The 24,406-nt window shown below is 35.7% G+C and overlaps 1 protein-coding gene and 2 long non-coding RNA genes across 4 annotated transcripts in view; 2 read left to right on the forward strand and 1 right to left on the reverse strand.

Annotated features, from left to right (window-relative positions):
• Positions 1–852: 852 nt before the first annotated feature.
• LOC147518842 (uncharacterized) lies at positions 853–2,737 on the forward strand. 2 transcript variants are annotated; one of them, XR_015211893.1, is made up of 5 exons: positions 853–922; positions 1,702–1,744; positions 1,844–1,923; positions 2,025–2,096; positions 2,365–2,737. It is a non-coding gene; the product is annotated as an uncharacterized LOC147518842 (long non-coding RNA). The 2 variants fall into 2 exon arrangements; XR_015211892.1 differs by lacking the exon at positions 2,365–2,737 and having other exon boundaries at positions 2,025–2,297.
• A 1,210-nt stretch (positions 2,738–3,947) lies between these two features.
• LOC147518843 (uncharacterized) lies at positions 3,948–5,369 on the forward strand. The gene is made up of 2 exons (XR_015211899.1): positions 3,948–4,383; positions 4,750–5,369. It is a non-coding gene; the product is annotated as an uncharacterized LOC147518843 (long non-coding RNA).
• Positions 5,213–24,406, reverse strand: part of LOC147518844 (putative LRR receptor-like serine/threonine-protein kinase At1g53440) — a 44,050-nt gene continuing 24,856 nt past the window's right edge. Inside the window, 13 exon segments of the mRNA XM_086590560.1 lie at positions 5,213–5,770; positions 5,883–6,033; positions 8,427–8,664; positions 8,790–9,000; positions 9,472–9,590; positions 10,509–10,643; positions 10,734–10,911; positions 11,065–11,348; positions 21,004–21,082; positions 21,201–21,250; positions 21,671–21,730; positions 21,815–21,880; positions 22,459–22,519. Of these exon segments, the coding sequence (XP_086446686.1) occupies positions 5,402–5,770; positions 5,883–6,033; positions 8,427–8,664; positions 8,790–9,000; positions 9,472–9,590; positions 10,509–10,643; positions 10,734–10,911; positions 11,065–11,343 (1,680 nt within the window). The 5' untranslated portion in view covers positions 11,344–11,348; positions 21,004–21,082; positions 21,201–21,250; ... (1 more) ...; positions 21,815–21,880; positions 22,459–22,519 and the 3' untranslated portion in view covers positions 5,213–5,401.

A 24,406-nucleotide genomic window follows, 5' to 3' on the forward strand; every position in this document is an offset into this window, starting at 1 on the left:
CCGGTTTCTCTATAACCGGGTACAGAGATGAATCTCTGTAACCGTGTTATTTCACCGTTGGATCGTCTCGGAATACACCCATTTGCTTCGAAATACATACCTCGATCTCGACATTCGTGTGTTGTGTATCTCGGTACAGATCCGACAGTAAAATACAGAAATTCATCTCTGTACCCGGCTATAGAGGAACCGGACTCATCTTTTTATACTCTTACTTCAGCTGACCAATGTTTTTTAATTGTTCGCTAAATTTAACACTGACTTAAGTTTGTAACACTTCAGCTCACTTATTGGAAATCGAATATCGGGTCGTATACCAATAGAGCTTACAACCATCACTACTCTCAAAAGTTTGTAAGTCTTCATTTTCTTTTTATTAATTTAATATATTATGTGTGTGTGTGTGAATATGTTTTGACTAAGTGGAATTTGAATTTTCAGTACATTGGAGCATAGTACAAAATATCAGGATATGGGTATTTATCGATATTCAATTTCTGGATATGTATCGTGGATATATCCCCCTCTTTGGGGATATTTGACATTGTTTCATATGCAAATATCGTGGATATATCCAAAATATCGAAAAATATCGTAGATATTGTGGATATTTCTTGATATATCATGATACATTATTTATATTTATTTGAAATATAATGGTAAATATTAAATAAAATTATTATATACACAAAATATCCCCAAATATCTCCAAATATCGCAAATATCACAAATATCGTTGAAATATCACTGATATTTGCAGTCGTATATATCTCTGAACATATCGTGATATTTATATATCTTTTTCTGAAATATGGATAGATATCCCCAAATATCGGGATATTTTGTACTATGCATTGGAGTACAACCTGATATCTTGTGCTCTCCCTCCAGAGCTTGGAAATATGGTCAATATAGAGAGAATGTATGCCATTTAATTTATTTTTGATAATATATGGATTTTCGTCGTATGGGTATTTCTTGAAATTTTATGTTATCTAGAAACTTGGCTTATAATTAGTACTTAATTATAGTGTTTAATGGTTTTTGTTGTGGTAAAATGATATCTTCGAACAATTTTACTGGGCCTTTACCAGAAACTCTTGCTAAGCTCACTAACTTGAAGGACTTGTAAGTTTCTATCATATTATTCTCTTTATTTTAATGTTTTGTATGTATATATTGGGTGATTTTTCATATTCGTTGAGTATGCAGCTATGCAGTTTAATAGGCGATTAATAGCCGATTAAAGATTAATAGGCGCATAGGCACTATAAGCTACTTGACCGATACGATTAGCATAAAAAATTCCAATCTAAGCAGAATCAATTAATAACCCGATTTATGCCGATTAATAAGGCGATTTAGCACGAATAGGTGTTAAAAAAGCGGCGATTAATAGGTCCAAGGGTTTATTGTTTTATGTTTTTCTCAAAACATGGTTTGTATATATAAAGTTATAGAACAAAAGACCTATGATATATAAAACCCAACTTAAACCAACTTTTCTATGATATAATTTTAGCGGAGTCATTGATGCCTTTGTGTTTTTCATATTTTATATGTTTTTTATTTGACTTATGTTGACCAGTAAACTATGTAATGAGGTTATAATTGTATTTTGGTGATTGTTGGATATGTTTCTCATTTTCATTTTACTTCAACATGCTTGTAGCTAATAATTATTTGTGGCATGTGTTATAGGTTACCTATGGGAACGGAAAATCTTATTTAGAATTATCACCCGGTTAGTTTCCGATTAATCCCCGATATATTCCGATTACTAGGCCTAATCGCTATGCACTCTTTAACTGATTAGCTACCGCTTAACGCTTAAACTGCACAGGTATGCAGTCGGAATAGCGATAACCACTTCACTGGAAAAATACCCAATTTTATTCAAAACTGGACCAAGCTCGAAAAAGTGTAAGTCTCCACCTATCCAAATTCCGAGTGACTTCTTTGTGTTAAGATTTCTCAAACACCTTGTTCCATTTACTTATCACTGTAATTTGTATCAATGGCAGAGCGATGCAGGCAAGTGGCTTGGAACGTCCCATACCTTCAGGCATTTCCCTTTGGCCTAAAATGTCTGACATGTAAACCTTCTTCTTATTTTCTTCTTGAAGTAGTCATGTTGAGATATGTTGTCCAATATTGGAAGTTTAAAGCCTATCACGTGAGGGGGCGTTTAAAGCCTTGCATCTTAATTCACAACCTCCAGGCCACTTCACTCATGGAAAATTGATTTTGAGTTGGATGCTTTGAAGTTTAATAATTTATATTTATGATTTGGTGTTTTTTTTTTTGAATTTTTGTTATGGACTTCTTTGTGGTAAGCATACTTTGTGGAATTTGTATTTGCAGGAGAATTAGTGATCTAAATGGGACTGAAGCTGCTTTTCCACCACTGAGTAGCATGAAAAACATGAAGGCACTGTGTGTTGTATGCTTATATGTCTCATATATAGTACCAAAAATCTAATCTTCGTGGAAGTTTGACGTAAAATGAATTTGATTACTGTAGTGTATTAAAGAGTTGAAATATAATTGGAGAGGTACCTTCCTACATTGGAGATATGAGTATATGACCAACCTGAAAACTTTGCAAGTACAAATAATCATGTTCCTATTTTGTCACTAGATAACAAAGAAAACACATTTAATGTTAATTTTCAGGAAAGAGGGCAAGTATTTACTGCATTTGCTATTTACTATTTTGGTCCTTGTGAACGCTAATTGCATGGGATTCAATACTGATGGCACACTTCAGGGAGACCAAGGAGGATGGGCAACAGTATGGCTGTCATTGGTTTCGATAACCCAATAACCAATCCAAATCAAACCGATAAAAACGGTTTGGGTTTTGATAATTTAGTTTGCTCTCTACCAATTTGAAACCGAACCGAACCAAACCGAATCAATAAAATATTGGTTTGGTTTTGGGTTTGCTCTCCACCGAACCGATATGAACCCGAACCGATAAGATTAGCAATATTTATAATTAATTTTGTATATATTTATCAATTGTGTGGTTAAAATTAATTAATTTAATTTAAAATTTACTTGATTTTATAGTTTTCAGTTTGGGGTCGGTTCGCAATATATCTTATTGGTTCGGTTCGGTTTCGGATTAAATGTAATATTATCAGTTCGGTTCGATTTCAGGTTTCCAATTTTCTTATAAGGTCAGGTTTGGATTTTCAAAAACCCAACCCAAACCGATCCATTGACAGCCATAGATAGCAGCTCTACGGAATGACCGACGAGAAGTGATTTATGTGGCTAAGGGGAAGTCTGATTTCGCTTCTATAGCACTTACTGAACTACAAGGAGTTGAAATGGGATTAAAACTTGCATTGACACACAATATTAGGATCTTAATGCCCAAATCGACTCTACTAATGTGGTGTACTGTCATTTCTCAAGAGTCAAGTCTAAAGAGCATCCATAGGGAAAGCATGTAATAGCAATGATTCAAAGGATGATAGCTCAAATGGAGTTCTTTTCCACCCAACACATATACAGAGAATCTAACCGACTTGCAGTCACACTAGCAGCTTCTATCCCATCTGTTAGATACATAGAGATAATTTCTAGTTTCTTTTAAGAGGATATGAAAAATATTGTCTATGAGGGTGTAATAGGAAAAAAATATGTAACCAAACCTTTATTATTAATGAAAAAGGGTAGAGGAAATGAAAAGAAGTAGAGGACCTCTACAACAATTTCGTTTGCCAATATAAAAAAACACAAAATTACAATCTTCTTCTTCTCCGTTTTCTCGCTTGGCTCGTGCCTCACTACTTAGCAATTTATGAGTTTAATTTGGTACTGCTTAGCATTTTTACTAGCTTAATTTAGTCATGGTATATAACCACTTGACTTGTCTTTTTTTTCCCCTTGAAACGTACTAAAGCACCTTATCAATACACAAAAACAATGCTGACAGAGTAATTCCAATTGAAACGGAGCAATGATAAACAGTCAACCAATTCTATATCAATTGATATGTAGCAAGTAATTGATTTCGACCTATACATGATGCATTATTATGTCCCACGTTCACTCATTTCTCTCTCTGTGTGTCTCTCGCCAATGAAGCAATGATCAACCTTGATCAGTTTCTTCCCTCATGCATAATAGTCCCTCTTACTTCTTCAGTTCTCACCACATTTTATTTCCCCTTTCAATAACATTATCAAAATAAACATAATTCATCACAATCAAGTATTTTTCTTGCAGGCATCTACAATCCAAAAAGGAAAACAGTGTTGTTCCTCTTAAGAGTGCCTACAAGTTAAAAATGATTCAATTTTAATGTTGTTCTGTTCGGTTACTTCATGTTTCTTGCATCAGAAGCGGCTCTTCTTCTAGTTAATGAAGGTAATATGGACATGCATACTTCTCTTTTACAATCCATAAAAACCAAAGAAACAAGTATATGTGATACATTGAACACGTCCACAAAGATTGTGAAAAAAAAGAGTCAAACATTCGCATTTTGATTTTTTTTTGGAAGGTCTCAAACATCTTGTCATGCTCAAATACAAACTCGGGTTTGGATACCCCTATATATATACATATCAGCAACTTAAATTGATCACAGGAGACTATATGTAATTGTGTATACGGAAAGAAAATGGGAATACTAACGTTTTAATTTTAAGTGAAAAAAGTATTTTAAAATGCTTCATTTAAAGTTCGTCATTTCTACTTCGTTTTAATAAGTTTGTTTGAATGTATATACAGTGGACGCTTTAAAGGAGATAGCAAAGATATTAGGGAAGACAAATTGGAATTTCGGTGCAAGTCCTTGCAGTGGATTATAGCGGCACTGGAGAATGTAATCAAGGTGAACTCAGATGGCTGTGCGAGGGGAAACCTGGGGCCTTCAGGTTGGGAGGTAATGCTCAAAATACACACTGGTGAGGTAGTGGGAGCAGGCATTGGTGGGATCGGCATCACCATGAGCTACATAGCAAAATCACAAGCTATGGTTGAGGGCATATCCAAAGCTACATCGAGTTAGGCTGGCTCAACATATGGGTGGAATGATTCCACCGCAGCAGTTAAGGCCTTCCACTCAGATAAGGTCCATGAAGGTGAAGCCACAATGGAACAAATTGAAGACTCAAGCCAATGGTGACAAGCACTTGGAGAGAAGTCAACTTTCCCACTTGGACAGAAGCAGTGGTGGACTGAAAGACTTGCATTTGTTCAGAGTAGAAAACCAACACTATATATTTTTGATTTACTATGTAATCCTACATTGTATCTTCCTTCCTAAATGTTGGAGAGCCTACACGGGCTAATCGACATTGTATCTAAATGTTGGAGAGCCTACACAGGGCCCTCACAAATGTAAAATGTTGTTTTTATTTTGCTCAATAGAATTACCCTTTCAAGCTAAAAAACAAAGAATCGAGTTGGATGACACTTAAGCCCAAGGACCATCCATTGTTATTTCTTGTGTTTGACTGTCATGAGGGTATAGTGAGCTCTGCGTTTGGCTATCCTGTGACAGTTCCTCAAAGGCCTTGAGTCTCAAATAGTCAGTCATTGAGCCACGTACGATGAGTGGCTCTTGAACTGGACTATGACCTTCTAGCATGCTGACAACTGCAGACATTGCGGGCCTAAGAGTAGGAGATGTATTGCTGCATAAGAGACCTATGTTGAGCATCGTCATTGCTTCTTTCTTAGAGAAATTTGCTCCAAGACTTGGGTCAACCAGTTCGAGGAGATTTCCTTGTTCTTGCAAGACATAGGCCTGGAATTTACCACAATAAGAAAGTTTGTGATCATCTCGTGGTGCGGCATCTGTTATAAAGAAACTTGGCATACACAAAAGGAAAAGGAAATCAAAACAGAAAGCTCATTACCCAATTAAGAAGGTTAACAAATTCCTCTTTTGGTCTGTAATTTGTATTGCTTTTGCCGCTGACAATCTCTAATGCAACAATACCGAAACTATAGACATCTGCCTTTTCTGTCAAATGACCCCGCATTGCATATTCTGGAGCCATATATCCTCTACAAACACAGCAAACGTGAAACGTCCGGTGTTAGGACACTCGACATTTTTTCATTACTTAAATAGTACAAATCCATAGACTTTTATCAGGGTAACAAATTCAATAACATGGTGAACATGTGAACTTCTATTAATTCCAAGGATGCACAAACTTAAAAGCTTTGCATGTTCAAGTTGCAAGTTCAAAAATACTAACTAAATGTATAACGTGAGTATTTAAGGTTGTTATTTCTTTCAAGTTTTAACAACCTAAGATGCCTGTACATAGATTTGTATTCATTACTTGATCTTTTTCTACAAATTAAAGTCTTTGTGGCTTTGTTATAGATGGAACTAGATTTTGAACTGGGGCATACGCCCGAGATCTTTTAGGTATTATGCGTATATAAATCGCAATATTCGAACATTGTTTATGTATTGAAACATTATTAAGATCAAATGTGTTCTGTGTTCCAATGCGTACTTTATCAAATCTATCACGTGTCCCATGCAGTCCAGGTAAGGCATCTATTTCCGGTTGTGGTTTTGGTATAACACTTTTTGATGGAAAAGATTTAAGCTATATGGCTCTTTCACGGAAGTCTCCTATGAGTATAAGCTACTAAACCTAGTGACCCACTACTAACATTACTAACAATTTACTTCATCTGCACAATCTCTCTCCTCAAGTATCACTTTTATAATGTGTGATTCATGTAATCTCTCTCCTCAAGTATTACTTTTATAATGTGTGATTCATGTAATGTCAGATTGAGTGGAATAATAACATGTTAAACAAAAATTAATGCAAAGAACATATAGTGTCTAGATTATTTTTGAACGTACAGTATAATTTCTTTAATTGACTCTTATTTTGTGTAAATTTAAGTAAACAAACAAACTAATAATTGAAACAATGCAAATAATTAATGAGTTCTTCTTTGTCGTCAGTTATGCATTACCAGTGGTGAAGATTTAAGGTCAACAATTTCTGAGGATCCCAATAGACGTTTATGCATACTCTTCCATGTAAAAGTTTATATCAAAAAGTTCTTAGCTCATAAACATTGCCTCTTAAAAAAAAATGTAACCAATGACTTCTGTGTTTAATGAACTATTCAGACTTCAGGGAGGACCAACTGTTTGCCTATTTCCATGGTTGACCTCCAAATTGGCTGGAATTAATGCAGAGAACAGTGTCTAGACTATTTTTGAAATTTTTTGTAGAGTTTTAATTGAGAGAGAAGTCTACATGACATTGTAGAGGCTATTAGAAAAGGCTAACTCTTATATTAGAGTGTCACCTAGGAGAGAGAACTTATTGGAGGTCTCTACTTTAGTATATAGATAGTAGATTAGTATTATTTACTATTTAGTAGTACTATTTATTTTGTAACTTAGTTTAATTAGTAATTTATATTATAGTAGGATTAATTTTAGTAGTTGGTTTCTATTTAGGATTTCTTAGAGCTCAAAGATTGAATTGTATAAATAAGACCTTTGGTCTCACAAATTAGTTGGTTGATTTATTGAGAATATAGTAGTGATTTTTGGATTAAAAGTGTGTTGATTTTAGGTTTTACTAAAATCTCCTTTTTCCATCAAATTAGGGTTAGAATTAGCCTTAGTTTATAAATGGCGTGTTGATTAAAGTTGCTTCCGCCTTTGATTCACATCACTTTGCTGTTTTCAAGAAACTCCCCAGCACTTTATTGCAAAAGTGCAATCTTACTCTGATTGCATTAGTTAAACTTCAAAGATAGATAAGTTATATTGAAGTAAAAAAAAAAGAAAAGAAAAAGGAATTGAATGCTAGCCTCTTTTCTCAAATTTGAACTCTTATAACGTACACAGTTACATATTTTGTGCTTTCAGTAAAAAATCGAATCTAGTAAAATAGAAGCACTTCTAATATGATGAATAGAGCTCCACCATCCTAAACAACTAAGGCAATGCTGTTACCTGGTGATTTTTGTAGGCGAAGGCCTTCTTTCCTTGTCTTTCTAATTCTTTTAGAATACTCCTAATAATGAAAACTTCTAGAGCTTGATTCCCGTTTCTCTTATTAATTTGTTTGTTTGTTTGTTGAAGCTAGATATAGCTTCATCCGCGCTCTAGCAAATTGAAAGAAGTAACATATGTGAGTTCTGTGATCCCTTTGTATACCAGCTGATTCATGGTACATTAAAAAGAAGATCAACAAACATTCTTAGATTAGACGTTCTAATGCCTGGGATTGATACATAGCTAAGGGTATTACAAAATATTGTCTTCTATCCAACACAACATTCTACAGAATAGAAAACACTTCCAGCATGCACTCATAACCATCTAGTAGAAATATAGCGAAGAGACTAAGAACAGATCACCTCTTTATGGAACAAAAGAACTATTAAAAGGAAAATGGACTCACATTGTTCCAGCTACACGGGTACTGATATGAGTGTTCTCCTCATCATCAAGTTTAGCCAGACCAAAGTCAGAAATCTTAGCAGTAAGATCTTTATCAAGTAGCACGTTTGTCGCTTTCATGTCTCTGTGAACAATTTTTAGCCTCGATTCTTCATGAAGATAAGCTAAACCTCTTGCTATACCAAGGCAAACCTTACGTCTTGTGGGCCAATCTAGTTTAAGTCGCCCATCTTCAGGCCCTGAAGTCAAGCCATACATATTTTTCATAGTGTTTAAGCCAAAAACAGTTCTTCTTGAACATACCAATATCTAAAGATGTTTTCGAAATCTAGATATGATATAAAACATATAGTAAGCAGCTTACCAAAAAGTGCACGAGCAAGACTATTATTCTCCATGTACTCATAAATTAGTAATAGCTGGTTTCCTTCAATACAACATCCAAACAGCCTCACGAGATGTGGGTGTTGTAAAGCAGAAAGCATGCCTATCTCATTCACAAATTCACGGTTGCCTTGCTTTGACTTCGAAGATAGCTGCTTCACAGCAATTACTGAACCATCTGAGAGGACACCCTAAGATCACAAACAATTGATATGGAATCAAATCTCCATTCCTCTAATATGTATCTTATGTAGAAGAATATTAATATTATTTGCAGGGTTCTTTTAGTTTAATTTTGTTTTACCCGGTAAAAGTCTGAATTCAGTTACAGTGAAGATCAGCTCAAGTTGAAGATTATAAGATTGTGTATTAAAGACGATATATTGCCAGGTTAACTGAAACTTCAGAATATTATATTTTTAATTAATTCTAATGAAGCCAGTATTCAATTTTCATATTAAAGCCTTATATATAATGATTTCACATAATGCTATAGGAAAGAATATCTTCCTATTTATTCCTTTTCTTGTTCTATATAAGCTTTGGGTTGAACCCAAGACCAAGATTCAAAGGCATTTCACTTCTAGGTTAAGCTAGGCACCAAAATACATAGCCCTGTGACAATTGAGAAATAACATTAATGAATCCCAATCCATAATCACCTTGTAAACCGGGCCAAATCCTCCTTCACCTATTTTATTTTCAGGATCAAAGTTACCAGTTGCAGCTATAATCTGCCTCAAAGTAAAGTAACTTGTTTGTAGTTCAAGGCCTCTGAGTTCTGTAATAAAACAAAACCGTTGTTACAACGAGATACACTTGCTTGCGACCTTCCATATATAATAAGCTACACAATTGTACGTATACACATGTAAATGAACAGGTAATATACATGATGCTATGAATGTTTCCATGCATGTAATCAAACTATTCTTTGTGCTGGAATCAGTTAATGATCCGTATTTCCCATGTAAGTATACTTAAATTACATCTCGAGTTTTTATCATTTTAAAACAATTATTTCATTCCTCTGGTCATAAACATTTCAGGCCTCATACAAAACCACAAATTATTGCCTTGCAGTCTAAGAGACAAAGAAAGAGCAGTGTAGTCTTGAGGAAGAATCACTTGAATTGGCTTCCATGTGAATGCCAAAGCAATCATCTGTGTTCACTTTGTTCAACTCACCTATAATGAGACAGATCAAATATTTCCCAGAGATTTCAAGCTGGATGGTAAAATTGGAAGGGAACTCGAAGTGTTCCAATAATCATAACAATAAACACACTTACAGTACGATAGTAAAACTCCAACAATATGGGTGTAGCGGAAATTAAGACATTGATGGAGTACAAAAACGTCTAATAATCTACAAATCACTTGGGTTGGGGAGAGAGAGGAGGCACTTTACTTTTCTTACACATTTATCAGCACAAGGAATTTTCACACATTTTGAAGACTTTTAATTGAAATAAAAATAAAAAGATATGGGGAAACCTAAACCTGCAGCCATTTTACAAAATATTGTCCATGTCACATAATACTGAAAGAAGATCAAGATACTCCTACTATCTATTCTTTCACAAAAACAAAAAAACAGTCCAGAATTCCAGATACAAGAACTTATCCACTAAACTAAACCAAGAGAACGGCACAACATGCACTTAACAGAAAAAAATTAAATTTTCATTTATTTCACCTTTGTCCTCAAGATGTTTTCTTCCCAGGTAACCCAATTTCCAGAGGACTGCCAGAACCAATAAAACTGCCACAAATGAACTGACTACGATGCCCACAATAGTCCGGACTGATAACCCGGTACTAGGATCAAAGTCTACAAGGAGAGAGATATCATATTTTAAGCACGGAGAGGTCAATCAATGAGGAGTGAATCAAGTGTTTGTAGCAACGAGGAAAAACTTACTTGGCGTCACTGATATAGCCGATATAAGAGGTCCATAAGTACTTCTTCGTGGAACAGCTATAGTCCCTTTTCCCGCCCAGTACAAGTGAATTTCCAGAGTACTCCCAGTCACAGTAGCGTTGTATTCCTTAACTATGCTCTTACCAACGCCCCCAGCTGCTTCAGCTATATTAAAATCCTGGATAAAAATATGTCACTGGGAAATTATATTAATAACAGCGAAAACCATCTGCTGTTTTATTGTTTTGCATGACTTATGATGAAATAAAAAATAAGAATGTAGGTAGAAGTTGAATTTAAGTTGATATTAGTAATACAATTGACCACTCACTTGGATATATATGTCAAATATTCGTCTCCCTGCGGTGTTGTTTCTCTTATCAAATGTGAACATTATTTCAGCAAAATGAAGCTTCACTTTATAACTTCCCTGCCGTAAGCAGCGGCCATAGTACTTAAGTGAGATTGGAGCAATGCGGGCTGTTGAATACAGCGTTTCAATTGGATTGTTTGTACTTGGTTTGAAGCCTGGGTTTGGGTTGCTGTCCGTATAATACCCTGTAGTACTACAAGCCCATTTGCCAGTAGATAAGAATGATGATGGACCCATCTCATCTAAGGGTGTGTTTGTTAAATTTTAACTCGTGGAAAGGAAAGGAAATAAAATGGGTGGTCCACTATGGAATGGAGTGGAATGAAATGGAAAGGAAATAATTTTAAATGGTATGTGTTTGGTAAACTGAGGAAAGGAAAGTAAAAACTGGCACTACACCAGAATTGTGGATTAAGGACGAACCTATAAGACTGATTTTACCGTCCTTAATAAAGTACTTGTATACCCGTCGTACACTCTTCAAAACCGTCGCAGGGACAAAGTCCGGGACTCTTTAAAGATTTGACACGGTCATAATAGAAAACATGAAACCCAAATTCGTCGTAATCCCAAACATTTTTTCGTCGCCTTCCAAAATCCCCTTTTCTTTGGACCCGTGTTTTCGCCTTCACTTGAACCTAAAAAAAAACCCTCTTATGCCTTTCTATCCATGGAAGCCGCCCCCATAATCCCTTTGATTTGGGTGAAGAAGCATTCTTCTCTCATGGGGATTGATTCGAATGGAAGAAGAACCATTTCAAAATCCTTTATTTAGCCCTAGTTATTCATCCAATGAAAACGCTTTCAATCAAAATTAGTACATCCCCATTTCTATTCCTCTTTACAAAACCTCGCCTCAAAGCACGCAATCCCGTCGATTGAAGCTCAATTCCAACGCCCCACTATTCTTCAACTCCTCAAAAGAGGAGCAGCTTCTCGAATTCTATTTTTCTAAAATGCTATAATAGAAAGGAATGTGTAGTAGTAGCAGCAGCTTCTCGAATGCCCATCAATTGTTTCGGAGCAGTAGCCGCCAATGAAAGATTTGTTTCAAGAACGTGTCGGATAGTTGAGTCAAGTATGCGGTGTGTTGGATTGTCAATGGGGGCAATGAAGGTAAGGTAAACTTGCCCATATATATTTTGGTCGCTTCATTTCGACGCCGCCGTTGCTCGTTGTCGTATATATATTGTTGAAGGTAGGAAACACTTATCACAAATCTGAGGTGAAGAGGAACCGCTGGCCCAAGGTCCGTGGTGTTGCTATGAATCTCGGCTGAAAGCATCCTCATGGTGGTGGTAATCACCAAAGACATTGTGCATGCTAGTAATCGCTTTTCGTCGTGATGCCCCTCCGGGACGTAAAGTTGGGCTCATTGCTACTAGGATCTGTCGCTCCTTGCAAATAAGCCGCCGCTATCACGCTAAAGAAGGCTTAGATATTATCGCTTAGTTTCAACTTCTTCTTTGGAAGTGATCCGTGTCGACATTTGTTATTCACATTTTGAGAAAAAAAGGTATATATATTGTTATTATTATTTATTTTCTAATTTATTGAATTTTTTTAGTGTTTTTCTTTTTATCTATATTATTTATATTAATATTGTCATTTTAATTTTAGTATGTAAGTTGGGATTATTTGATTGGGAAAATGTAATCAACGTAATCGTGTTGTCTAAGGTGGCCCTTAAGTCGTTGTCACAGGAAGACCAAGATGTCAGTTGGGAAACCAGAATGCCTCGCTCATGACAAAATAGCTCAATGACTCTATCTCGGGGAAAGAGTGTAACTAGATGTAAATAAATTTGTAAAATGCATAGTGACTAAAGGTAGTTATACAGTAAGACTACTAGTGTGTTCTAAGAAGAAGAACTATGGGTTGTGATAGAAGGCTTTGGTATATTGAAATTACGAGTAATGAAGGAGCAATATAGAAGTATAATATGTTGTGTAATTTACATGTAAAGGACCGAGTCATTTACATGAAATAATGTTAATTATTAGGTATACACTTTATAGGTGCTTGTTTATATATCTTATGTGGAAATGATGAAATGAGTGTTTATATACGCTTAAGTTACAAATCTTTTTCAGCTTTTGATGTCATCTAGTCTTGAGGAGGGATCATAGGAAGTGTTCGTCTTTAGTTGGTGTAACTGTCAGGCATTGTTAAGATTTAGTCTAGTTATTATACATTCACATTATTCTTGTACAAAGTAAAATGAAATTAGTGGAAGTTCATTGTTTTGACGTTTGAATCGTAAATTCCAGAGATTAGGTTGGGCTCGATTCAATTCTACTAGCTTTAGTCCCTGCTTTTTGTTTGCTATCTATCTACTGATCTACAAACACGAGTCCTTATATAAATTCAAAAGGATTATGGCACGTTTTAGCTAAAGGAATCCCAGTTATTTTTTTTTAGCTTTTGGATCATTGCATTTATGTACTTGTTTCTCAATTTGTTTAGTATCTTATTGTTGATATTCATGTGTCAGGGTGCTGGTATTCAAGAACTAAGGTTTCTAGCTGCTTTCAAATCTATCTTTTTGGCTTGTTTAGGCATGTGTAAGATGTAGCTTGGCAAAGTATATTAATCGGATCAAATAGATTGGTATTAATTTTCATAGTACTTACTTTGTAATTGGCAAACATGAGTGTTGTTGACAAGTGCTGCCTACGTGCATGTGCAATTAAAGCAAGCTGAATTCTCCAAGTACACTAGGAACCTTTACCCTGCAAGTTGTTCTATTTTTCTCTTAGGGCCTACTGGTATGTTTATGTTAAGTATGTCATCCATCTGATATGCCTTGACGGCGTTTATCATAATACATCAGTTCTCAAACCTCGTTTATGTCAACTTGTTCCCGGTATGTTGCCAATATCTTTCTCTGCATTTTCTTGTTTTCTTATGAACTTATTTCGGTGATTTATCTTACATCGGTACACATGACGCATTTACATTGAATACCTTTGCAAGAAAGGAAAGAAAATTCGGGTTTGGACACACTTTATGTATAAACCATCCATGGCTTAAAAATATCTTGAGTTTAATTTTCCATTTTTCCTTAATCTTATTGTGCTAAGGTTTTACTACTTTAATTTGTCTATTAGATAATACTCCCAAGTCTAGGAGATGCCTTATGGTTTTAGCTTGCTTAAATACTAAATAGTTTTGGATTCTTTCCAATTTAACAAATCAAGCAAAATACACCTCCTCTGGTTGCAATTCAACGTGTCTTGATGGAATAGATAGTAGGGAAAACATATGAGTAGGAGTGGAGTGGAATTTCATGTCAAGGATGGTAACTTGGTGAGTACGTATAATGTATTTGTGATCTCATTAAACCAATGCAATGTATGTGTTTTTTCATTCCTCAAGAAGATAATCAACTTTTTTTCCCTGTTTTGACACATACCTAGGATAAAAAAAAGAATGTGGTATATATGATATAGGATATTAATCTATAAAAGTGTAGGTGGAGTTTTAATTGTGTGGTTCTTGTTGAGTAGAAGAATGTGGATTGATTTGTGTTGCTGCTGCAATGATGACTGCTGATTTTGTGTTTGTCGTTTCTATTTTTGATGAGCTTGACTTTGTGGTCGATTGCATACTCTGAAGCCTTTGTTACATGAAAGACATGAATATGGAACAATTGTTAGTGTCTCTTATCGCGAGTATAATTGTTTGTTCCGTTCTTAACTAAAATGACAATTGATTTTCTTGTTATATTTGTAATCTAGCTAAAGTTTTTCCTAGTTACAATTTTGTTCTCGACAAAGACTTTATGATGTCGCAGCTTTCGACAAGTCTTGGCGCTTATTCCACTTTGATCTTTCTAATATTACTTGGACGAGAGCCGATTGGTTATTCTTGGCTCACCATCTCCGGTTTTTTCAATAAGATGTATGGATTCCCAAGGATTACATACAAGGATCGTGAGAGCAATCTCAAAGATTCAACAACTTTTTCTTTACAAATTCAAGTGTAGTATATGTTCTTTCAAATGCATCGAAGTCCAGCTCTGTTCATAACAGAGCAAAAGAAAACAAATGGCAGGGCCTAGAGACAGGATAGAAATGCAAGTATTTGATGGTCACGAGCATGCTTACTTTCAAAATAAATTTTAGTTAGGTTATAATCACTGTGGGCTGGACTTATGAGAGGTCTTTGTTTCTATTGCTTTAGCTTTTAGTCAGGTATGTTGCTAGAGAAATAATATCATTGAAATGAGGCAAGTCTGATACTCATCATTTATGCAAGTTTTGTTTTAGTAAGTTAGTAACAACACTACCACTACACCAGAATTGTGTAATTAGGACGACCTATTGAGACATGAATTCCTGTCTTAAATTTAAGACGGGCTTTTGAGTCCCATACATGAGAAAACTCGTCGCAGGCCTTGACCCAAAAAATAGACGACAACTTCTTAAATTTAAGACGGGCTTTTGAGTCCCATACAGTGGCTTAATCATAGCAATGCTAGAAATTGCAAGGTTGGTACGCTTTTTTAACCTTTTATTATTTTACCCACTCTATTATAAATTAGAAATTAATTTAATGTTTTTGTAGGTGTGTAAGATCCGCTTTCATTCTCACCCGCAATATCTTTTGAGAATGCACCGCCAGCTACCTTTTTCGTGAGTTTGTGTTTGGAATCGGGATGAAAGCTTGTCATATTTTGCGTTCTTCTTAAGGCCTTGGCTTTGTGCTATCCGTCTGTCGGCTTCTCGATTATACCATTTATTACATTTTGGATATGGCGTTTGGCTTTTCGTGGAGGAGTTTTGGTGAAGCTCATAAGTTGTTTTGAGACATATATCTACTACTAATGGATTCTTACCGATTGTGTGCATGGGTTTCTCAAGTCCGCTAGTATTGTTTTTATTTTTTTTTGGAGCTACTTCTTTGAGGGATTATTTTAGACATTTACTTAGAGCTAGGTGGGCAGGATGGTGAGAGAGAAGATGAAGGGGTACTTCTGCTGAAGAAGGTCAACGACAAAGAAATAATAGGGTTAATGCCGATATTGGAAATGGTGAAGATGCTATTGGTGGGGCTGGGGCCGTTAATTAGGAGAAATGCGGAGAATGTTGCCGCTAGGTTGGAAATGCAGGCGCCGCGTCTTGAGGCTCATGTCGAACAAATGTTTGATGGCTTGGGCGATCTTTGATGGTGCGTAAGATGTACCTTTTGACGAAATGGGTTGGCATGCAAGGCCCCTCGCTTTTCATTTGGTTGAAAATGCGTTCCTTTGTAAGTATCTTATTCCGTTTCGCTTTTAATTTCTACATGTTACTTTATGTTCGCATGGACACATGCACACTTATTTGATAACACCGCAGAGTTTTGATCAATTTTTCGTTCAAAATGAAGTTTGATGTTGATCACGCACGCAATTTAGTAAAGAATGGAGCAAATTTTATGGAAGCCGTATTGACGGATTGCCTTTTTTTTAGATTTTGATTGCACATTTAGACTTGTAGTTTCTGCATTGTCTTTCCTTCTAAACTCTCCTTGATAGGTTTGTAGGTTCTCAACCTGTGAATCACTTTTTACCGATACCAAATAGATAAATAGTAGGCGTGGTTTGTAGCACGAAACTCAAGATTTTGCCTCTATTTACCAGATTTTAATTCTAGTACTACCGGTATATTATTAATTTAAGTCGGTATATTTATTAATTTAAGCCTTGTTGCTACTTCTTTGGAAAGCAAGTCTTTTCTGCTTGCCGCCATCTTTCTTTGGAAAGCAATTGGTTCAGAGTCGATTTCCTTTTCTTTATCCCGCTTTGGGTTATACATGTTTTTGGCGGATGGTAGCGAGCAGATTTGTGAATGCTTATGCTACAAGTGATTCTTTCTAGTGTAGTGTCTCTTCACATGGAAAGAGACACTATATTTAATAACTAGTAATCCCAGTTGGATTTCCTTGGTTTCGGGGAATTTTTCCAACCAATACAACACGTAAACCGTGGTTCTCATTGATTATCTTGAAACTCTACATCATTCAAGAGTTTAATTATATGTGCTACCTATTAGGGGTGGGAATTTGGCCCTAACGACCCTAACCCGCCCCTCGACCGACCCGACCTAAGCCCTATAAAGCCCTCACAACTAAAGCCCTCCATGAGTTTAGGGCCTGCGGCCCGCCTACTAATGCCTTCTAGGGCGGGGGCTAGGCTAAGATTCTAAAACATAGGCCGACCCTAACCAAGCCCTAACCGGCCCTGTTTCATACTTTCACTATAAATACACATACCATAATTGTCCAACTCTTTGTTAAATATTTTCAATTAAAATAACATTGTCCTTTGTAATTTATCACTTACACCCAAGAGTACTTCCAATAACTTGTTTTATATAACAAAAACTTGTCAACTTAGCAGCCATGAAGAACAATGAGCACTAGCCTAATAAAAATAAGACTTTATTCCTTTGATCATCAAGTCAAAGTCCATAACTTATTATTCTCAATTTCTTTTCTCACTTATTTCTTATAAATTATATTTTTATTCACATCCAAGCCAAGTCTAAAACTAAATATTTCCTTCCACACCATTAAAAGCAAAATACGAGCAAGACATTTGTAACATAGAAACCAAAAACAACATTTGTCAGAAAAATGACATTTGTAATCTCAAACATTTCTCCATCACTTGTTCAAAAGCCAATATTTTCATTTCCATATACAAAGCTTGAATCACTTTTAAATTAGAAGAAAGGTAATATTATATTTGTTTGAATCTATTATAGAAATAATTTATGATATTACAAATAGTTTAACAACTTCCATGACCTTTAACCAAAACTATTATGTTTCTTCTTTATATCTATTACTTATTCCTTTAAAATGATAATATAATTATTTGTCTATGTATTTCAATGTTAAATGTAATTTTAGTGAGGTTTGAGTATAAGGAAGAACAAATTCCGAACTCTCGATGTACTTCAGTTTATTAGATTGTGGATGTGCATTTTAAATTTTTGGACTTATACAAGATTATTACTAGATTGGTTGGACTTTGAGTTTGTAGATTATTGTACATTTTTGTAATATAAATGAGTTTTAAACCGATGTAGTAAAAAAAAAATATATAGGCCCGCCCTAAAGCCCGGCCTTAAAGCCTTTAAAAGAGGGCTAGGTCGGTCGTGGGGCTTGAGGTTTAGACTTGTGACCCGCCCGAATTCCGACCTATGCTGACTTTAGGGCGGGCCGACCCACCCTAATATCTAATATCTTTTAAATGTTTAGGGCGGGCCTAGCTAATCTCGACCATTGCCCATTGCCCACCCCTACTACCTATGTACTCAGTAGTTTTATTATGCATTGAGCTTTATAGATTTATTTATGTAGGTATTTATTTATTTTTGTCCTTTGCAAACACCATTGGTCGAAAGTGACAAAGATACTAATGAAGATCCAAAATGGGGTGGGGCTAACAGACTATGAACTTCTATACTTAGAGAACGGAAAGAATTTTCTTCAACCACTTGCTTCACATTTGCTCCCCGGTATGTCTCTATAAAATAAGTTGGATGGTATTTGATGTGACTATTGAATGTTAATAAGCTCATAGCATCCATGTCTCTAGTAGTACTTTCGTGTAACTTTGTAGCAACTTTGAGAACTTATGTCCGCTTTTGAGCAGCCTAGGGATGTGGTTTATTGTGCTAAATGATTATTTCGAACAATTGATGTTACAAACTTCTTATGCTTCTGTTAGAATTTGAGGAAATAATATTGTCTTTGCCGAACAAGTATTAGGCCGCAGAGAGGATAAATTGCAAGGCATTGCCTTGGTGGTTTGGCCTTTCTCTTTGGTACTTTAGTAGCACATTAAGCTATGTCACATGGACACTTCATATTTTGAAAGCCTCAGTAATGAATTAACTTGCAGAAAAAAAAATCTTTCTAGTAGGGAAAGGTTTGTTTTGTGTCCAAAACAAAAGCTAATTTGTGCCCAATAAGATAAATATCCGCATATCCGTGTGGACACAAGCACATTGATGCATAAAATTTCTAATTGTGGTTACCCTTATAGACTAAGAACACTCCCTATTAACATAGTCACAATTCCATGAGATGCCCCTAGCATAGATTTCCTTGTAAGGAGGCGCTTTATAAGGTTTTAACCCTAAGAAATATCTGTGTAACTAGATAATTGAAATATTTTTTTACCTAGCTATGTCCTACTTCATATAGGTCACCATGTCAGAAACCAACACACACTTGTGCCAATGTTTCTCAGATATTAATTAAGCGAAACAATTTTTTTTTTGCTAGGTTATAATTTTTTTTGCTACGTAGCGAAACAAAATGTCTTTCTTGTCCTGATGCCTGATGCAGGCTTCTTGTTTGTTATTATTATTAGGTTTAACTTGGATCTAAAGTATGAATTTTGTTTTTCATGTTGTCATTATGATTATATGTTGGGTACTTCCAGGCGTTGTCAGGACCCTGTCATCTCTATCGTCGTGGTCCTGCATGGGTGCTCGCCGCCGTAGTGTAACTCCATTACCAACTTCTAAAGAGGGCGGAGACGGATCAGGCTTCTCTTTTATCAAATAGAACTTCTGATGCTGTTGAGATTATTTAGTCATGAAAGGTTGTGCGACTCAATGAAAGACCAAATTGCATAAAAGTGATGAAGATAGGAATTTCAAAGCACAATTTTTTATTTTTTTTCCAATATGTTCTTATTATGCTTTATGTATTTTAAAAGCCTAGTTATTTATTGGCAATCAATAGTTTGTAAACATTGTAAATTTTGGAAAACCAATATATAATATATCAAATTTTGAAATGTGTTGTTTTAGTATGTTTGTGTAATTGATTTTATGATATGAGAATCATGTAGTATAAGTAGTCCTACCAAATATGACGGGACGAAAATTTGTTACTTGGACGAAAATTTACGACGGTTCAGTACGTTCTAGATTTGAAAATATATAGTTCTAGCAAAAAGGAAATTTGCGACGGTTTTGAATGTCCTGTAATTAACGACGGCTTTAAGTGTCGCACACCCGTCGCATTTCTAATTGGCTTTACCACGCATTTTTCCGTCGTTAATATTAACGACAGGGCTATTCGCGACGAACTCTGGGACACCATTTCCCGTCGTAAATCTCGATTTAGGACGGCAATTTCCGTCGTTTTTGGCCTTTTCTGATGTAGTGTGGGGAAAAGAATAATCATGTTTGTTTGCAAAAGCTATGGAAAGGAATAATTGTATTGTTGGGTCATGGGTGTATTAGTAGTAAGCCCTATCTATCTATTTCCTTTCCTTTTCTTTCCACAAAAATTTCAGGGGTTAGCTAAAGACACAAATGGGTGTGTTTGTTAAATTTTAACTCATGGAAAGGAAAGGAAATAAAATTGGTGGTCCACTATGGAATGGAATGGAAAAGAAATAATTTTAAATGGTATGTGTTTGGTAAACTGGGGAAAGGAAAGTAAAAACTGGGGAAAGGAATAATCATGTTTGTTTGCAAAAGCTATGGAAAGAAATAATTGTATTGTTGAGTGGAGTGTATTAGTAGTAAGTCCCTATCTATCTATTTCCTTTCCTTTCCTTTCCACAAAATTTTCAGGGGTTAGCTAAAGACACAAAACCTTTTCCATTTGTTTCCATATGGAAAAGCCCATTTCCTTTCCATAGGTAAACAAATGCCTTAAAAACTATGGAAAAGGTGGACCACTCTTATTTTCCTTTCCTTTCCATAGTGTTTCCATCATAACAAACACACCCAAAATCTTTTCCATTTCTATGATTTTGTTTCCATATGGAAAAGCCCATTTCCTTTCCATGGGTAAACAAACGCCTTAAAAACTATGGAAAAGGTGGACCACTCTTATTTTCCTTTCCTTTCCATAGTGTTTCCATCATAACAAACACACCCTAAGTCCTCGGCTTCATAATGCTCTCTCCTTCAAGAAAAAAACTTTGAACCTCCGCACTTCCTTAACAAATTATAGTCTCATGCGGCGACAATGATACAATATTTTATTCAAAAAAGAAATTTTACCAGATCCCAAATTTCCCGATAAGCCAAAGTTGTATCTCGTATGATCTAATGCCAAGTTTGTGAACTTACATTTGGATTTTCCAAGACAGGGAAGATCCTTCTTCAAGCACCAAGAAACTCTGCAAAATGAAATTTTTGCCGCTTTATTTCTACGCTAAAGTCTTTTATGAATAGGAAATATGATTGGATGATCGGGGAAGCTTACGAGTTGGGCCGGTCAAGGAAAAAACTAGAAATCAAGGCGTTCCTATTATAGCACGTAAAGAAGGTCATTTACACGGAGAAACTCAACGATTTCTAAACATGGAATAATCAAGTAAAGCGGAGCTTAACGATTCGGGCGTAGGGGGGTTATGCGGACAAAAACTAAGTTGGTTGGTTTCGTCTATCATCGTCCTCACCTATCCCTCCCCTCTCTCTCTCTCCACCAAACCCTAACCCTCTCTCCCCCCACCCACAAACCCATCTCTCCTTCTCTCCACTCCACCCCTCCACCGCCCCACTACTTAGCAGCTTATCTAGTGATATAAAGAGCTTACAAGTTATTTTCCCGACAGTTTGATTGAGATGTCCCAGTAAAATTGTTATAAGATATGTCACTGCCAAGACACAGTACATTAGCAACAAGTTAGTTTAGGAATTTTTAGATGGATACGCCACATGCTATTTACGAAAATACATACATGCTGTGTTGGGTTTGCAATAACCATGGAGATATTTGTCCACTCAATGTGTTGTTTGTCAGAGACCTACATTCATACATGGACCAAAATATCGCCGATATATCCGATATATCGCCGATATATATATCGGTATTTTGGTACACCGACATCGATATTTTCGATATATATCCACCGAATATAGAACTCTTTTTTTTCCGATATATATCGGAATTTCCGATATGAAACTTTATATCGCCGATATAATCGATATTTCCGATATAATCGATATATATTGGTTGACTTTTTGACCATTTTAAAATATAAATCTGATATTTCCAATATATTTCCGATATATATCCGATATTTCCGATATTATATTTCCGATATATCCAATATTTCCGATATTTTAAATAGTTTGGACTGATTACCAAAAAAAATAGATATATCCGAAATATCCGATATATATCGGTTTTTGGGTACACCGATATATTGATCGTTATCGATATTTTGGGCCTTGCATTCATATACTTCATCAGTGTAGCCAGTGATTGGAAAAGATAAAATGAAGAGTAAACAAAGACCATTACTGTAAGTTTGTACTAAATGGAATTTCATTTTAAAAAAACTCAAAAGTGAATTATAGTCTTTAGATGCTATTTAATTACATGAATTGTAGATTGGTTAACTTTTTCGAATAACACCGCTTAGTCTCATTAAACTCAGTCCCTACAAAAGAAAAAGAGGTTCATAAGAAAAGCTGGGATAACATAAAACCAGAGTTGCATCCTGCTTAATATTTAAGTCTCCATCAGTGTCCTTAAGTGACTACAATGAAATGTAAATCTAATGGCTTAACAAATGATTATCAAAGATAAACTGTACTGACAAATGAGAATCCAACAAAGCATGAAAATTGAAACATTCAGAAGACTCAAAATAAATTTAATACTACTTACCTGCAGACTTAAGCTTCCAAAAGATCATTACCGATAAAAAAAAAACAGATCATTACATAAGGACTTGCACAGGATATTATTCAGAACTGTTGATTAAGTTCTTGTTGAAGTATGTAGAGTCAGTCTCACACATTCTATAAGTGTGAGACCGTATCTTATTTAAGTAGTTGGTATTTCGGTGAAGTATATCACCCCAGTATAAATATATGATCTGTATGTTAGAGTAAAATATACTCTAAACCCTACCTTCTTCTTGTGCCTCCATCTTTTCTTCTTCTTCTCCACTACATCTCTGTAATCTAACTAGCTAACCACTATATGTATCTCCTAGCATAATTTAACATGATATCGGAGCCGACTCTGTTTAGAGAATGCTAAGAGAGAGATCCGCAGTTTCAAGGTTCCAGTTTTAGTATTAGTTGTTGTCTTAGTATTGTTTCGCTTCCGCAATCTCTCGGTATTGATAAAGAAGAGTACATCACGTTTTCAAAAGGGGAAGGCCAGTATCGCCGTCTCTCTCAATCTCTTCATACAAACGCGCCCGCGCTCAATTCAAGAGTCTTCGAAGCGCGCACGCGCTTTGGAGTACTATATCTCGCAGTTTTTTTGCCTTTTCATCAAGTGAGTTTTTCTTTTCTTTACAATGACTGATGTTGTTCCAAAATCCAATGAATTCGGTAATACATCTGTTTTCTCTGTTGGTATGGCCTCTGTCAAATTGGAGGGTGTTGTCAATTATCTTCAATGGGTAGAGGCAGTTACTGTTTATTTTACTGGAAATGGTAAGGAAAATAATCTGACAGATCCCCCAGATGATAAAAGAAAAACAACCTGGACGAAAGATGACGCCTTGGTTAAGAATTTTCTGTGGAATACTATAGAGAAGGATGTTTGTAATATTGTGCGGTTTTTCAAAACATCTAAGGAGATTTTGGAGTATCTACAAGAATCATACTCTCAATCTCAGAATACTTTTTGCATCTTTAAGTTGTATGAGAACATCTTTGATCTCACTCAAGGCAATATGTCTATCTCTGAGTATTATAATTCTCTTCGTAGCAAGTGGGAAGAGCTGAATATTTATCACCCACTTACTACAGACATAAATCAGTTGAAGAAACAAAGAGAGGAATTTTGAGTCTCAAAATTCCTATCTGGGCTACGTCCTGAGTTTGTTAATGTGAAAGCCCAAGTTCAAACTGAATCTAAGCTCCCTACTCTGTCTGAAGCCTATTATTGTCTTTCTCGTATTATTGCACCTCCTCCAAGGCACAATGACAGTGCGGCTTTATTGATCCCTCCAAATAGCAATAACAACCCCTCCTCTGGTCGTGGTAATGGAGGTAGAGGAGGGTAGAGCCGGTCGTGGATGTGGAGGTGGTCGTAACCAAGGGAGTGGTCGTGGTATTGGCGGTTTTGATCCTTGTGAGCATTGTGAGTGCACAAATCATAGTTCTGATTTTTGTTGGGATATAACAAGACGCCCGCCTTTGCACAAAGCCAACAATGCCACAGTAGTTGATCAGAAAGTGACCAATTTTCAACAAGTTCAAGAAGACCTTGCATCCCTGATGAAGCAAATCCAAGCTATTCCAGTCAGTTCATCAAGTTCATCCAACCAACCCACTGCAACCACTACACCAGAAATGGCAAAAAA

Source organism: Coptis chinensis, chromosome 2 (assembly GCF_015680905.1).
Source record: "Coptis chinensis isolate HL-2020 chromosome 2, ASM1568090v1, whole genome shotgun sequence".
Lineage (NCBI taxonomy): Eukaryota > Viridiplantae > Streptophyta > Magnoliopsida > Ranunculales > Ranunculaceae > Coptis > Coptis chinensis.